Source organism: Heterocephalus glaber, unplaced genomic scaffold, assembly GCF_053883595.1.
Source record: "Heterocephalus glaber isolate CG9 unplaced genomic scaffold, H.glaber_assembly_v1.0 deba00001608, whole genome shotgun sequence".
Lineage (NCBI taxonomy): Eukaryota > Metazoa > Chordata > Mammalia > Rodentia > Bathyergidae > Heterocephalus > Heterocephalus glaber.
In genome coordinates, this window is record NW_028258379.1 from 27,955,950 (window position 1) to 27,973,674 (window position 17,725).

General features: G+C 35.7%; 1 protein-coding gene across 9 annotated transcripts in view; it reads right to left on the reverse strand.

The window, feature by feature from the left end:
- The window catches only part of Eml5 (EMAP like 5), a 201,749-nt gene that overhangs the window by 102,380 nt on the left and 81,644 nt on the right, over positions 1 to 17,725 (reverse strand). For all 9 annotated transcript variants that reach the window (XR_015445090.1, XM_087195457.1, XM_087195455.1 and 6 more), the window contains 4 exons: positions 14,385 to 14,552; positions 13,616 to 13,722; positions 13,075 to 13,193; positions 11,880 to 12,066 (listed from right to left, as the gene is read on the reverse strand). Coding sequence is in view for 8 of the 9 variants with exons in the window: in XM_087195457.1 (XP_087051583.1) it covers positions 11,880 to 12,066; positions 13,075 to 13,193; positions 13,616 to 13,722; positions 14,385 to 14,552 (581 nt within the window). In the remaining variant the exon portion in view is untranslated. The remainder of the gene's footprint in view (positions 1 to 11,879; positions 12,067 to 13,074; positions 13,194 to 13,615; positions 13,723 to 14,384; positions 14,553 to 17,725) is intronic.

Here is a 17,725-nt window from a genome sequence, read left to right on the forward strand (position 1 = left end):
AACTAGATGTGAATTCTTTTTTTTTTTGGTACCGGAGATCAAACTCAGGACCTTGCGCTTGCAAGGCAGGAGCCGGAACCACTGAGCTAAATCCCCGGCCCTAGATGTGAATTCTTGATAGTGGCAGCAGTTGACTTATCTTTGTGTTTCCTCAAAGTAATTAATGCTTTCAATAGGAAGCACTCAACAAACATTTGCTGAATTAAACAAAATTCCAAATTATGGCACATTTTCTCAAAATTTTGAAGTTGAAATATATAAATAATTTGCCAGATAAGAATTTCTTTTAGCTCCACTTACTATCAGTTCCTAATAAAGGGTTATTTTTTATATACTATTCTACAAAAAAAACAAAAAGCAAAACACTCCAGATCTGTCATCTAAACTTCAAAACACTAAAATGAAATGCTTCAGAAGTACATTTTTAGTATTTTCCTTCATTTTGAATAATTTATTATACTTTTTTAGAAACTTATAACTTTAGAGATGGGATTGGTTGGCTATAATATAGGGAAGAAGTTTAAAATGCTGAGAGAAATCAAGGAGTCAATGTGAGCTTATGACTTAGGAAAGACTTTGAATCTGCAGTGCCTAAAGGAAAAATGCTGTTTTGTAAGTAAAGCCAAAAACAAAGTAGTTATGGCTTGACGGGTGTCCAGGGATTTCCAGTGGCATGTTGACTTATTCAATATGACATAAATTCCCTTAAGATCCCAGAATTGTGTGTTTTTGTTTTGTTTTTTTTGGTACCACGGATCGAACTCGGGACCTTGCGCTTGCGAGGCAGGCACCAGAACCACCGAGCTAAATCCCCGGCCCTAGATCCCAGAATTGTGGTAGTAAATGGTCACTTTATATATTGTTTTCACATCAATAATATCAGAATAATGTTCAAACTCTTTGTAACATGGGTATATGACTGTGCTTCAAAAGGACACATTTATATAGCTTAAAGATAAATAGGGCCCCATGCTTTCACCTACTCTTTTTCATTAGTACATGTTTGCAGTACATGATTACATTCATCGTGGGATGCTGATACATTTACATAACATATCTCAATTCTTTTTGTATTCCCTCTCCCTCTACCCCTCTCCTCTCTATCTTTTGGTCCTTTTCCCATTTGCAAAAGATCTATCATCCAGTTTCTTATTATTTATGTTTTATTTTGAGCTTTAACTTGTATTTTGGGTTTCTGATATGAGAAATCATGCAATATTTAAGCTTTTGGGTCTGATTTATTTCACTTAACATTATGATCTCAAGATTATCCTTCTTTATAGCAGAGTAGTACTCCCATTGTGTATAAATACCACATTTTCTCTCTCCATGCATCTGTTGATGGACATATAGGCCACTTCCAAGAGTTAGCTCTTATGAATTGTGCTACTAAAAAACATGAGTGTGGATGCATCACTATAATAATGGTGCCTTTAACTCTCTGGGGAAGAGTCCTAGAAGGAATAGCTGGGTTAAATGGAATTTCTAATTTTAATTTTTATGAGGAATCTCCATACTGATTACCATAGGATTTCCTTTCCCCTGCAGCCTCACCAGCATTTGTTATTAATTTCTTGAGGCTATCCATGCTTTCTGGAGTGGAATCTGGTTTTTTTTGTTTTTTTTTTCTTTTGGTACTGGGGATCAAACTTGGGTCCTTGCGCCTGTCCAGTAGGCGGCGAAACCACTGAGCTAAATCCCCAGCCCTAATCTGTGTTGTTTTAATGTGCATTTCTCTAATGGCCAGAGATTAGTTAAACATTTCATGTATTTATTGGCCATTTGTACTGTTCTGAGAAGTGCTGCCTATTCATTTTAGTTGCCCATCTTTTTTTTTTTCCCATTAAGTTTATAGGTACATTTTAGGTATAAAATACAGTTACACTCATCATTGGGGATCTTGTACCATTACATGAGTATCTTGGTTCTTATTTTTTTTCCCCTTCCCCTCCCCTCCCTTCACCCCTTCCACCCTTCCCTATTATTAGCAAAGATTTTGTTTCCATTTTTTTCCTTTTCTCATATTTTTTCTTTTCCCTTTTTTCCTTTCTCCTACCCCTCCCACTTCCCCTGCTCCTTTAGACCTTTTCTTCCTATTACAAAATATCAATTATACATTTTTAAAATTACAATATCAAGATCTAGGAGACATTACCACAGATTTTACAGAATTTAAAAGAACATAGAAAGCATATTACAAAAATCTTTTTTGAAATAAATTTGACAACTTCTAAGAAGTACCTTGGAAGACAAATTAATGAAACTAACTCTGGAGGAAATATAAAATTTGAATAGCACCTATTAAGGAAAGTATACTCCTAGCTTGAAAACCTACCTATATGACAACAGCAGGCTCATATACATTTTAACTGATAAATTATATCAAACAATTAAAGCAGAAAAAAGAAGGAACACTTCTCCCCTCATTTTAGGAAATCAACATTATGCTAATCCTAAAACTGGATACAGATCATAGAAGAAAAAAGTATGAACATGGATAGAAATTTGTTTAACAAAACAAACTATTAGAAGTCAGATCTGGCAGTATGTAGAAAGTGGTTTTGTTATAGGGATGGCAGTGTTGGTTCAGCATTGGAAGATCCACCCACAAAAGTCATCATTTTAACAGAGGAAAGAAAAAAGCCATATGATCCTGTCACTAGTTGGAGAAAAAGTATTGGACTAAATTCCACAGCTGTTCATGGTAAAAGCTATCAGGAGACTAGAAGTAGAACAGAACCTCTCAACAGATTAAAGACATGTATTCCATACTTCCACTGAGAACGCCTTATATGAATGGAGAAGATACAATGCTTTCTCCTTAAGGTGGGGAACAAGGGCAGATATGCTTACTCTTTATCTGTCCATTAAACTTTGAAACCTAGGCCCAACCAAAATAGTCTGGCAATAAAATGACACAATTAGGATAGGATTGGCAAGGTAGAAGCAAAATCTTTATATGTAGATGAAATGATCATGTACAGAGAAAATACTAAGAAATCTCTAGGAGCCACTAGAACTTGTATTTGTATTTAGCAGGATTAGAAAACACAAGGTATATATAAAAATTCAGGTCTGTGTATACTTGCTATAAATGAAGAACTGGATATTGAAATTTTAAAGTTATGTAGGAGTACAAAGGACCTAGAAAAGTTAAAAAAAAAAACAGTGTTGGAAGACATTTAGTACCTAATTTTAAGACTTCTTCTAAAGCTACAGTAATTAAGGCAGTGCTGGTGTAAGGAAAGACAAATAGATCATTGGAATAAAACAGAGAATCTAGAAATAGAACCACACATATACGGTCCACTGAGTTTTGAAAGATTATTTAACATTAGCATTTTATAGAATATAAACTCGATTCAAGAGCCAAGGAAGAGATAGTGTTTTCAGCAAATGGCACTAGAGCACCTGGTATCCATATATAAAAAATTAACCTCAACCCTTTATTTCCATACATGAAAATAACTTGAAGGGATCTATGAACATAAATATGAAAGCCTAAAACTATAAAACTTTAAGAAGAAATTATAAGGGAAAATGTTTATGAATTCAGGGTAGGCAAGAACCACCTAGGATACAAAAAACATGATGTATAAAAGAAACAAATTGATGAGATTCCATCAAAATTTAGAACTTTAAATAACATCTTTAAAATGAAAAGTAGTCCTTAAACAGACCATATTTACAATGCATATAACCTATGACCAGAATATATAAAGAACTCTTACAGCTCATTAATAGACAACCCAATTAAAAAGTAGACATAAGAAGATGATAAATAGCCAGTATAGCACAAGGAAAGGTGTGCAACTCCAGAATCAGAAAAATACTCATCAGTATAATAACAAGATTGAATTATACACTCATTAGGGAGATGAAGTTAAAAGTTTTAAAAGCCTTGTCATGACTTTTTCTTTTTGTTGGATTCTCCCCCTTTGCGTTTAATTTGTCACAACCAATGGATTCATTCTGCTGGGTTTCCTGGGGTTGTGATCCTCATTGTCTTTTCCTAGGATAGTCTAAAATTTTTTGGAGTGCTGGTTTGGTATTCACGAAGTTCCTGAGGTGCTCTTTGTCATGAAAGTATCTTATTTCTCCATCAATTTTGAAAGATAGTTTTGCAGGGTACATCAATCTGGGTTGGAGGCTGTTTTCCTTTAGGGCCTGAAGTACATCACTCCAAGCTCTTCTTGCCTTGAGGGTTTGCATTGAGAAGTCTGCTGTGATTCTGATGGGCTTTCCTTTGTATGTGATTTGTTTCTTTTCTCTCACTGCTTGTAGAATTTTGTTCTTCTGTTGGATTTCTGGAATCCTAACTATTATAGGCCTATGTGTAGATTTTTTTGATTAAGGCTAGCTGGAGTCCTATATGCCTCACTTATCTGTATGTCAAGTTCTTTTCCCCTCCTTGGGAAGTTTTCTGCCATCACTTCTGTGAAGAGTTTTTTTATGTCATCTGCACTCTCTCCTCTTTCTTCATTGACTCCAATCAGTCTTGTTATTCTTCTTTGCATCATCTAGCAGCTGCTGGATTGATTTCTCGTGCTCCCTTACAATTTTAAAGCAATTTTTCTTTTCCTGGTCACTAATTGCAATCTTATCTTCTATATCTGAAATTCTATCCTCACATTGGTTCATTCTGCTGTATAGACTTTCGATGGAGTTTTTAATGTCCTAGAAATCTGTTTGCATCTGTTCTATGGATTCCATTTGTTTCCTATGTTGGGATTCTGTCATGTTCCTCAGATCCTCTATTTTTTTTATCTGTGTCCTCTCTAGATTTATTAATCATGTCTTGCACTATGAGCATAATCTTTGCCCTTATCTGAGTAATTATTTCTGATTTCATTTTTCCCAGATCCTCTTTTGTTGCCAGTTCAGAGTCCAGGTGGTTGAGTATCAGATTGTTCCATCTCGTTTCCCTTTGGGGTTGCTGTAGGTGATCTGGAAGTCTGTTTTTGAGGCTTGTTTATGTGTCTTCTCATTTCCACGGGGCGGGGGGGGCGGTGCTTCTGGTGCCAATGCGGCTCACATTCTCTGCCCTAGGAGTGTGGGATGGCAGCGGGGGAGCTTCCTTCTGGGTGCTAGGACCAGCTCAGCTTCTCTGCCCTAGGAGCATGGGATGGCGGCAGGGGGAGCTTCCCTCCTGGTTCTGGTACTGGCTCACCTTCTCTGCCCTAGGAGCGTGGGATGGCAGCAGGGGAGCTTCCTTCTGGGTGCTGGGACTGGCTCAGCTTCTCTGCCCAAGGAGCATGGGATGGTGGCGGGGGAGCTTCCTTCCGGGTGGTTGCCCATCTTTTTGACTGGGTCTTTTTTTTTGGGGGGGGGTCTAATTTTTTTGAGTTCTTTACATGTTCTTCTGTCTGAGGTGTAACTGGCAAAAATTTTCTCCCATTCTGAATGTTGACTTTTTTCTCTATGGAGTGCTTTCTTTGTTGTGCAAAAGATTTTTAACATTTTAATATGATCCCATTTGTTGATTCTTAATGTTATTTCTTGTGCAGTTGGGGTTCTGTTCAGAATGTCCTTGCCTATGGCTGTTTTCAAGAGTTTCATCTATTTTATCTTCCAGCAGATTGTTTCTGTTTTAACATTTAGATCATTGATCCATTTAGATTTTAGTTTAGTAAATGATAAAGATATATGGATCTAAAGATATATGGTGAGATATATGGATCTGATTTCAGTCTTCTGCATGTGGATAGCATTTTCCCAGCACCATTTATTAAAAGAGAATATACTTCCTCTGATATGTTTTTGCCCCATTTGTCAATTATAAGATAGCTGGATGTGCCTGAGACTGCTTCTGCATCCACTCTTCTGTTACACTAATCCACATGTCTGTTTTATTGCTATTGTATGTTTTAAAATCACTGTACCTTTATAATATAACTTGAAATCTGGGATTGTGATGATGCTTACTTTGCTCTTATTGTCCAGGATTGCTTTTGGTCTTCTGGATCTCTTCTGGTTCCACATGTACGTTAGGACTGTTTTCTCTAGTTCTGTGAGAAATCCTATGGTTTGTTTTTTTTATTGAGATTGCATTAAATCCATTTATCAGTTTTTCAAGTATGGCCATTTTGACTATATTGGTTCTGTCTATCCAGGAACAGGGGATATCTTTCCATTTCCTGATGTCCTCTTCAATCTCATTTTTCAGAGTACTGCTTTGTTGCAGAGGTCTCCCACTTCCTTATTTAATTCCCAAATATTTAAAATTTTTGATGCTATTATAAATGGCATTATTTTCCTAATTTCTTTCTTAATGAGTTCATTACTGCTGTTGAAAAATGCTATTGGTTTTTGTGTGATTTTATAACTTGCTACATTGCTGAATTTGGTTATTAATTCTAGGAGTCTTTTGGTAAAATTTTTTGGGTCTTCAACCACAAAGGATCATGCCATCTGCAATTAATCACAATTTAACTTTTTCCTTTTCTATACGTATCATTTTTATTTCTGTTGCCTGACTGTTATGGCCTCATCCAGTACTATATTGACCAGAAGTGGTGATAGGGACATCCTTGTTTCTGATTTTAGAGGGAAAGCTTTCAATTTTTTGCCCATTTAGTATTATCTTGGGACTAGGTTTGCCATAAAGGGCTTTTATCAGAAGGAGATAAGGTTCTTCTAGACCTTCTTCAGGGTTTTTATAATGAATGGATAATGGATTTTGTCAAAGGCTTTTTCTGAGTCTACTGAGATGATAATGTGATTTCTTTTCTTGCTTCTGTTTATGTGATGTATTACATGTATTGATTTGCATATGTTAAATCATCCTTGCATCCCTGGAAGTCTACTTCATCACAATATATGATCTTTTTGATGATGTGTTGGATTTTGTTTGCCAGTATCTTCTTAAGGATTTTTGTGTTTATATTCACTAAAGAGACTGATGATTGGTCTATAGTTTTCTTTTTGGTTGGAACCTTCTGTGATTTTAGAATCAGAAGAATGCTAGCTTCCAGGAATGACTTGTGGAGTATTCTTTCCCTTTCAATATCATTAAAGCATTTGAGGAGTATTGGCATTAGATCTGCCATGAAGTCCCTGAATTCAGCAGTGAATCCATTGGGACCTGGGCTCTTCTTAGTTATAGATTGTTCATCACTGTTTCAATTTCATTGCCTGTTACTGAATTATTCAGGATTTTGAAATCTTCTTGGTTCAATTTCAATAATTCATGTGCATCTAGAAATCTGTCCATTTCTTTTTTTTTTTTTAATCTGTCCATTTCTTCTGAGTTCTCCAACTTATTAGAGTGCAGGTTTTCAAAGTAGTTGCTAGTAATTGATAGATTTCCCTCCGATTTAGGGTGGCTGATGTATATAATAGCTACCTTCTTCCCAAATGCCCCTATTCCCCCCAAAAGAGTAACCTAATACTTGCTCTCCTCTTAGCAACTAGTGATGTCACAGGCTCCTCCAGTCCCTAGCCACTAGCTCACTTAACCCCACCCCAGCTCCTATAAGAACTGCTCCTTGCCCCTGCCATATTGCTTTTGTCTCTCCTTTGTTCAGAGACAGCCCGAGAGATCGTGCCTGCAATAAAGGCTTGTTGTGATCCGGTCTGGTCTTGGTTTTCAGATTTTAACCTGACAATAATCTTCTAGATTTCAGTGGTGTTCACTTTTTTCATTATTAATTGCACTGATTTGCATCTTTTTCTTTTTGGTAAGACTGATTAAGGGTTTATTGGTTTTTAAAACCAATAAACCACCTCTTTTTTCTGTGACCCATTGAGTATTCAGGAGTATGTATATTAAGTCTTCAGGTGTTTATACATTTTTTATGTTTTCTTTTGAGATAGTTTCAGTGTACAATAATATGCTAGCATACAAGGGGTGATTTTAATTCTTTTGTATTTACTTATTGAAGCAGGCTTTGTGAAGTATTATGTAGTCTACTTTAGAGAAACTTCCACATACTGCTGAGAAGAATGTGTATTCTGTTGTAGTAGTATAGAACACTCTGTAGATGTCTACTAAGCCCATTTGTTCGAAGGTGTGATTCAGCTCTGACATTTGCTTATCTTCTGTGTAGTTGATCTATATGTGAAATTGGAGTACTGACATCATCCACTATGACTGTGTTGGTATTTCTTTGATCTTTTATGTCTATTAGTCTTTTATGAAGTCTGCTATGATTTGTGAAAATAATTTTTTATTCTGTATGTCCTAATTTTTCTCTTGATCCAATTAGCCTTGAGTTAACCTTCTTAATGTCATCTAGTTGTTTCTAAATAAATTTTCTTTGGTCTTTTATTGTTTTTAAGATTTCTCTGTATATATCATGATGTGATTCCATTTGCCCTTGATTTCTGAAACCCTTTAATCACACTGGTTATTCCTGCTGTTAATATATTCAATATAATTCTTTATCTCCAAGATTTCTGTTTGGGCCCCTTTCATGAAGTCTATTCCTTTGGGAAATTTGTTATTCACATTTTGAACAGTTTTGGTCAGCTCCTCAATTTTTGTTGATTTCATAACTACATTGGTCAGTTTGTTGTACAGTTCCACTATCTTTTGGGTTATGTCAACTTTGCACTTGCCAAGTTTTTTGCTTCCTCTTTAATCATGGTGTGCAGCTAAGCTACCCGTTTTATTTCCTCTCCATTGGTGCCCTTTCGATCTGCTTTGGGAGAGTTGAGAATCTTCAGAGGCATTTTGTTGTTTTGTTTTTTCATATTCCTTTTTTTTTCTTTTTTGTGCTAAAGAGGTCAAATAGAATGAAGATAATTTGTTGGTATGAAGGTCTTTAATTAGGTTATGTTTACCACTGATGTGTTCTTGGCTTTATTTGTCCAGAGGCATTGTTTACCATTTCAAACCATTCAGTGTAATTGCTTGTACTCTTTCACTTGACACAGTTGTTACAAAATTAACCCAAAACATCCACAGAGCTCTCTCTATACTGGACTCACATTGTGATTACAAGCAGCCAAGCAATTTCCCCCTGTAGACTAGTCAATTTCCAGCTTGAAACAGTGAGAGCTGTCATTCCCTCTGAACCCATGTCCTGGTTGCAACCTGTGTCCCAACCATGAAACTGCAGGTCTCCATTGACCTAACTGTATAATCAATTTGGGGTGAAGGAAATGTGTAGTTTGCCCAACTCCCAGTTCTCCGTCAGCTTCCATCAGGGACCTCCCACCCTCTTGATTCCTTCACTCCCTGACAGATATCATAGTCATCTCCGTCTTCCCTCCCTAGACTTTCCTTACCTGGTATATGGCTAGATGATCTTTGGCTCAGGTGCCATTCACCATCTCTGCCTGCACATGACTATATCTCAGTTCTACCTCACAGATCTCCCCTGTTCCACTCTTTTTTTTGGCACCGATAGAACTCGGGTCCTTGCGCTTGTGCAGCAGGTGGCGAAACCACTGAGCTAAATCTGCCCCCCCCCTTTACTCTGCATATTTGTTTGTTACACTCTCAGGTCTCCCTGTCCTCTATAGTCTCCAGCTAGGAGATGCTGGAGGCCCCCAGTGGGAGCACATTACCCGACTGTAGGTAGCAAACTGAATGTCCCATAAGCACAGCACTCCCGTTTTACATAAGGGGAATGGGTGACTTACTTTTCCTGTGTTGGGCAAGCCTGGTCTCTCCCCATACTCTTGCTACTTGCAGGCACTGTATTGCTATTGTTTTCAGGACACAGATATGTGGCATTTTGTCTTGCCCTATTCTTCTGTTTTTGGCTTCTCTGAATCCCCAACTAGCATGTGTCTCACTTGCTATGCCAAGTAATGAGATTAGGGTGAGTGTGAGTCCATTCCATCATCTATGTCATCACTGAAGAGTGGCTCCCTCCCTCAGTATGATCTTCTCCCAGTATAGTCTGTACACTAGGTCTGCAGTGGGGGATATGGTGTTATCACCCTAGAATAATTCCTCATAATTCTCCCCACCCCAAGGCACTGGATTTTAGTCCATCCAGATTCTCTTTTCATTCTTCTACTATATCAGACTGACTTTATCTTTAGTTTCCATCTCAGGGTACCTGCTTTTCCCCAGTACCAATTCAAAAACACTCACTCTTGCCGTTGCCCCTGGCAGACATATGCTCTTCCCCCAAATTCCCCTTTTGACTATTTCTGCTACTAATGTCCACTGTACACACTAAGATCTGAATACTGTGGGCTATTCATGGTTCTTTAAATAAGTGCTGCTTTTCCCCCCAATTTTACATAATATGATATACTTAGAATGCATTCCCCAAATTCCTGTCAGTTAAAAGGCCCAGAAGAAATATCACCAACTCTGAGGTTTTCCCTGATTTTACTGGGTGCAATAAATTAGTTTTTCATTACACTGCAACCAGATACATTCTCTATATTAAAAATGGAGTGATTTTGCTTCCTGGGGATATCTGGCATTATTTAGAGATTTTTTGGTTGTCGTAACTTAAGAGGGATGGGTGTTACCAAATTTAACGGGTAGTGGAAGAGATGTTGCTAAACAATGTACAATAGGTTTGCTTCCCACAACAAAGCATTATCTGGCCTAAAACAACATAGTGCCAAGGTTGAGAAGCTCTAATCAGTACTTATGGTATTGTATCACAATTTTTTTTGCATGTATGTTTTCTCCCTTATAAATTTTTATCATGTGAAGATGTCTTGTTTATCTTTATATTCCCAGCATATTTCCTGGTACACAGAATATATTTGCAAAATGAAGGGAAGGAGAAAAAGAAGAAGAGGTAGAGAGGGAAGGAGAGGGAGAAAGATAGAGCAACAAAAGGCACCAGGGGAGGGAAGGAGGAAGAAGAGGAAAAATGGAGAATTTCTTTTGTTCAGCGAGGCTATATGGGATGAGGCATGTTGCTTCCTGCAACCCTCTGTAAAACAGAAAGCATATGGCATATTTACAGTGTTTAAAGCCAAAATGACTAAGGGATTTTGGCTTTATTACTAATTAGTTGTGATCCTGAACAAATTATTGAATTTCTCTAAATCTATACGTCCTCATTTGTAAATGAGAGATTATTTCACTCTCACAGGGTTGAGGTAAGAATAAAATAAATATACATTAAGAAACTAGTAAAGTGTTTACTTGTAGTAAAAGTCTATACATACCACACTGTCCTCCTTTCTATTCTAAGAATTCCCATATAAAGACACACCAGTTAATCCCAGCCCTTCAGGAGGCTGAAACAGAAAGATCATAAATTCTATCCCAGCATGGTCAAATAACTAACACCCTGTCTCAACACTTTAAAAAAGTTTTTTTAAACAGTTGGGGATGCAGTACAAAGGCCCAGTACAGGAGGAGGAGGAGGAGGGGGAGGGGGAGGAGGAGGAGGAGGAGGAGGTCGAGGACGACGAGGGGGAGGGGGAGAAATCATCTCCTCAGTGTTTTCTATTTCAGTATGTATGCGCACTCTGAACTAGTTAATACCATGATTGAAAAATATAAAACATAGTTATTCTGTATTGTAATAGAGTATTTGCTAAAAATTTATTCTATTATTTTAGGAAACTCAAGAAAAGATTTCTAGGCTTTAATTTTTCTATGAATTTTACTCACATATATGTTTTTTTGGTACCAGGGATCGAACTCGGGACCTTGCGCCCATGAGGCAGGCACAATGCCACTGAGCTAAATCCCCAGCCCCTACTCACATATTTTAAAAAGTATACATCTTCACAAAAGAAAACAAGCTAAAGCTCTTAGTTTCAAATTAAAATAATAACTAAAGTGATAAAACTGTAAGGAAATCTGTAGGAAACAAAATGGGGTCAATTTTATTTATAATATGAAAGTAAAATAGCATTCAAGACAATTCTTTATACTGTTCATTTCCTAGAGCTATGTGACATTCAAAGGGTACCTAACAGCCTTACTCTCAGGTAAAGGAACTTACCTGGCCCGTTGCCACGTAGTCTTTCAAAGGATGAATAGCCAGACAGAGAATATCATCATCATGACCCAAGTAAAAACGTTGTGTGTTCTGTTGCCGATTATAAATGACACCCACTGCTGCCACATGGTATACAATTTCACCAATTTGAGTATAAAATAGATTACTTCGACAGTCATAACCTCTGTAACTAATATAGAAAACAAATCATGTACAATTAATTTTGGTCTTTTCTGACCAATACAGAATATACAGAGAAGCATGTACATTTTGAGTCAATTTCCAGTTTTAGGAGATACCAAGGCAAAAGAAAATACTACTTTGCAGATCCTATAAATTTTTATGAACTGTGTTTGATTACCAATAGCTAAATTCAAGTCATAATGCTGAGTGAAAAAAATTAAGGTACAGTGGTACCTCGGTTCACGAACTTGATTCTTTCCATGATTCTGGCTGCTAATCGAGTTAGACAAGAACCAAATCAAATTTCCCCATAAGGTCAACATTGAACCTAACCATTATAGTATATATCCAGTGTACTATTACTTGCATAAGTAATAATATTAAATCTATATACTGTAAAAAGAAAAATAGTTGCCTTAAATACAACTAAATAGACATGCTGTCTGTTTCAACACTGGAGGGAAAATATTCTCAATAAATAAATCTTTTTTTCAAATTCTTGGAAAGTATTATCAATCTGGTAATAAAGTGAGTGCTGACTGAGAGACAGAAGGAGTCCAAATGGAAAGCCTGTGGCTGCCAAGCTGAAGTATGAAACTTGTATTGCCAGATGTTCTACAGTAATCCAGAAAATGTATTTTCCTGAATTTAGAAATCCAAAATGTCCAGGCAAAAATAATTCATATCATTTCAAATTAGACACATTAGGGGGAGATGATAACTTTTCACATTTTTAAAAAGATAAAATGTCCATTTCCATAAATAGCAAATTTTCATAAGACAAATTTATATTTATCAATAAATATCTATATACTGCTTACTTGTGTGGCAGACAATGTTGTAAGTTACCACTCGCACTGCCTTACTTACTCCCAATTAGAACTTTATGAGGTAGGTACTGTTATCTCCATTTTACAGATGGGGAAACAGAGGCAAAGTGACTTGCTCCATGTCACACAGCTAGTAAATATAAACCAAAATTCAAGCACATAAATGAAAAATAGTTGTCTTATACCCATGAACAAAGTGTAATCGAATACTATTTCCTGGAGCCCGTTCTCTTCTTTTAGAAGTAGCACTTTTTTGTTTCTCTTTGCATTGTTCTTTAAGCTGAGGTAGATCTTCTTTGTAAACCTTTAAAAAATGTAAGTAGGAATATTGTTAGTATATTAGCAAAGGTGGTCTGTCAATCAGCTTTAGCAAATATTTTCAGTAACAAGGTACATTTCCAAAACTTCCTTGAAAAAACAAACTCAATTTTTCTATGTATTACACTGATAAATGCACTTAGTGTTCTCAGAAATCCTAATACTTTATGAGAATCTTTCACAGAAAATAAATGGGTGTATACTGTGACAAAAATCTACAGACAAAGAAATACAGATATATGAAGCATTTAACATAAAGGAACATTTTATGCAGGTGTGCTTTAATGCTTAAAGGATTAGACTAAAAGAGACACACTGTTTGGGAATAAAGCCACAAAAGATACAATAGGTAAGAGCAGGGAGCAAGATGAAGAAACTGGGGGAAAAGTGTGTGATAACAGAAATTACCTGCCGACGGTAGGTGAGCTGTGTCTCTTGTTCAATTTCAGAATCCAGTTCTGGAACATCAGACATATCTGAATCTGATTCATCACTGTTAGAGTCAGCCAGACTTTCTGTAATTTAAAAAAATGAAATATCATTTGTTTAAAGAAGATTAAATTTTCAAATCACACTGTGAAATTAATGATTGAGAGCTGAATATGACAGCTGACATGGAGACAAGCCATAAAACAATCAAATGAAATTACCTATTCAAGTGACACAGATGTCAGAAAACTGTACTACAGATAATCTTCCTTTCCACTCACTGAAAACTCAATAGCTCCTTTAAATCCCTTCACTGGCTCCCCAATGACTGCTACATCAAATTTAAAAGTCTGTGCAAATATAAGTGAATATAATCTACAATTAACATGAAAATAGCTAGAAAGTACTACACACAACAAATGACTTGACATTAGATAATTTTTCTTTGTTAAAATACATATATGAAACCTAGGTACCCATCTCTCAGAAGATACATTAAATGTTTATTTTGCTAATATAACTCTTTCTTCAATTTCCATTTGATAGACTAAACTGCAACCAAAAGTACTTTGTATTCCAAACTCTATAACATCTAACTTTAAACACAGAGACAAAATTCAATTAGACATTTCTGCTAATAAAAAATTACACAATTTATGAAGTTATACTTCAATTATAAAATTGTTATTTTGGTGCTACTGAAGAATTATTTGATGGGGAAAGTGTTTATGTGGTGTGTACTACTCACCTTGGGGAGCTATGTGAAGAGCATCTTTTAGTTTTCTTTCAGGAATAAATTTCCACTGAAAGACAGAGTGATCTGCTCCACCAATAGAAATAACCCACTGAAAATCATGTGACCATCTGACATTAGTTACATGAGCTGAGTGGCCAAAATATTTTTTGAACTTGGCCCCTATAACAAAAATATATCTTTAAACTGATAAACAAATGCCAACACACAAAAATACTACTTCAAACAGCAATCTCTATACATGGAGCACTGTATTGTCCTTCTATTACCTTAATTATGAACAAACGGAAAAATACTGATTCAAAAATTGGTTGAATGACAAACAGATACCAAGGAATGCAAACATTTCCTCTGTTGATTTAAAATTTGGTACAAACCACAAAAGGCAGTATCTTACCGCTTTGAGAAAAGCCCAGGGATCAAACACTTTAGTATTAATATAATTGAAAATTTGACAAAAGCAAAATGTAGCTTAAAGCCTATCAGAATTAAAATCAAAAGACTAACGCTTGAGCATTAGTGCTACCTAATAGCACATGAGTTTTATCATGCCACTTAACCTCTTTCGGACTTCATTTACTCTTATTTTAATATAAATTAGATTATATACTCTGAAAGTCTCTTCTGATAATGAAAATTATGAGTTTATAATAGCAAATGATAAAAGAATAATTATGGCCTGGAGAGTACGTGGTCAATTAGGACCAGGATTTCAGAGAAAAGATTTATCAAGGCAAGGTAGAATGGTCATAGAAGCTTTCCTAATTTAAGAGAATAATTCTTGGTGAAGATTAATAAATGAAAATGTTTGTGTTTCAATGACTCCTTTACATTATTTTTTTGCTGGTATTGGGGACTGAATTAAGGTCTTTCACAATGAGGTACATTCCCAGACTTTTCATTTATTTTTATTATATGTCTGCAATGAATAATAATAATTTGCCTTGTGGAAGTGGTAGATATAAATACAACACCTTGATCATTTTACTTCCCTTTACATCCTCACTCTCCCCTCTCCCATCTTGCCTAGAAGATTTCAGTGTTGCTTTGATTTGCAATTCTCTAATTGCCAAAGATGGTGAACTTTTTTTCATATATTTATTGGTCATTTGTATTTCAAAGAAATACCTATTCATTTCAACTGCCATTTTTGACTGGCTATTTTACTTTGGAAGGGCTAAATTTTTTTTGAGTTCTTTATACATTTTTGATATTAGCCCTCTGTCCAAAGAGTAGTAGGCAAAATATTTTCCCATTCTGTAGGTTGTCTCTTCACTCTGTTATTACCTTTGCTATGCAGAAAGCTTTCAAATTTGATATAACTACATTTGTTGATTCTTGGTATTATTATGTAATTGGGGTTCTGTTCTATATCCTTGCATATGTCTATATGTTCAAGAATTTTACCAATTTTGTCTTCCAGCAGATTCAGTGTTTCTGTTTTTATATTTAGGCCTTGGTCCATTTGGATTTGATTTTACTATAAGGTGAGATAAAGGGGTCTAGATTCATTCTTCTACACTGATTCATGTGGATAAACATTTTCCTGTTCCACTTGTTAAAAACCACTGCACTTTCTCCAGTGTATATTTTTGGCTCCTTTGTTGGCTGAAGATCATATGAATGCCTACGTTGTTTATGGATCCTCAATTCTATTCCATTGATCCATATGTCATTTGTGTTAGTACCATGCTGCTTTTATCACTGTAGCTTTGTAATGTATCTTAAAATCTGGGATTGTGATGCCTCCTGCTTTGTTCACATTGTTCAGGATTACTTTAGCAATTTTGGAACACTCAGGATTACTTTAGCTATTCTAGGACTCTTATGGTATCATATAAATTTTAGGATTGTTTTGCCTAGTTCTGTGAAGAACGCAGTTTGTATTTTGGTTGGAAATCATTAAATCTCTATATAAATATGCCCACTTTGACAGTACTGGTTCTGCCTATCCAGGAGCAAGGGATGTCTTTTATTTTCTGATGACTTCAATATCCTTTGTTCAGAGTATTACAGTTTTGGTTACAGAGGATAGAAGTCTTTAACTTCCTTGGTTAGGTTAATTCCTAGATATTTCTTCTTTTCCTGATTTCTTTCTTGGTGGGTTCATTGTTGGTATACAAGAACACTATTGATTTTGTATATTTTGTATCCTGCCACTTTGCTGAATCTGTTTACTAGTTCTAAGACTCTTCTGGGTTTGGGGGGGGTCATCTATATAAAGGAACATGTCATCTACAAATAAGTTTGACTTCTTTCTTTCCTATCATCTCTCTCTTTTTTTTTGTCTGATTGGTCTGGCTAGAGCATAAAATACTATATTGAATATGGTTAGAGGAAATACCCATGTTTTGTTCCTGATTTTAGACAGAATGCTTTCAGGTTTTCCCCATTTAGTATGATGTGGACAGTGGATTCATCATATATGGATTTTTATCAGTTGGAGGTAAGGTCTTTCTACACCAATTTCTGTCAGGGATATTATAAATAGATGTTAGATTTTTTCAAAAGCTTTTTCTCCATCTATTGCGATGGTCATGTGATTTCTAGCCTTCTGTTTATGTGGTATACTACATTTATTTATTTACAGATAGTGAACCATACTTGCATACCTGGGATAAAGCTGACTTGGTTGTAATGTATGATCTTTTTAATGATTTCTTGCATTCTTTTTCAAGTATCTTGAGGATGTTTTCATTAAAGAAGTTTGCCTGTAATTCCTTTTTTTGTTGAGTCCTTGTTTGGTTTTGTTATTAGGGTATGACTGGTTTCCAGGAATGAGTTTGGCAATGTTCTTTCCTTTTTGATTCCATGAAGAGTTTGAGGAGTACTGATGTCAGTTATCTAATGTTGTAGTAAAATTCAGTGATAAATCCATCAGGTCCTGGGCAATTCTTACTTAGTAGGTTTTTATTACTGCCTTTAATTCCGTTTTTGATCCTTTAAGGATTTTTATCTCTTCCTGGTTTAATCTTGGTAATTCATATGCACTAGAAATATATCCATTTCTTCCAGGTTCTCCAATTTACTGGAATATAAGTTTTTGAAATAGTTTCAAATAATGTTCTGGAGTTTGGTGATGTCTGTTGTGATTTCCCCTTTCTAACTGCACTGAGCTTTTTTTCTTTTTCCTTCTTTTGGTGTTTGGCTAAGGTTTGATTCACTGATACTTTGTATTGCATTTTAGTTTCAATTTCATTAATTTCCACTCTAATCTTTATTCCTTTCCTTCTATGAGTTTTAGACTTGGGTTGCTCTTATTTTTCTAAGACCTTGAGATGTATTATTAGGCTATTTATTTGGATTGATTCTATTTTTCTAACATAGTTATAAAC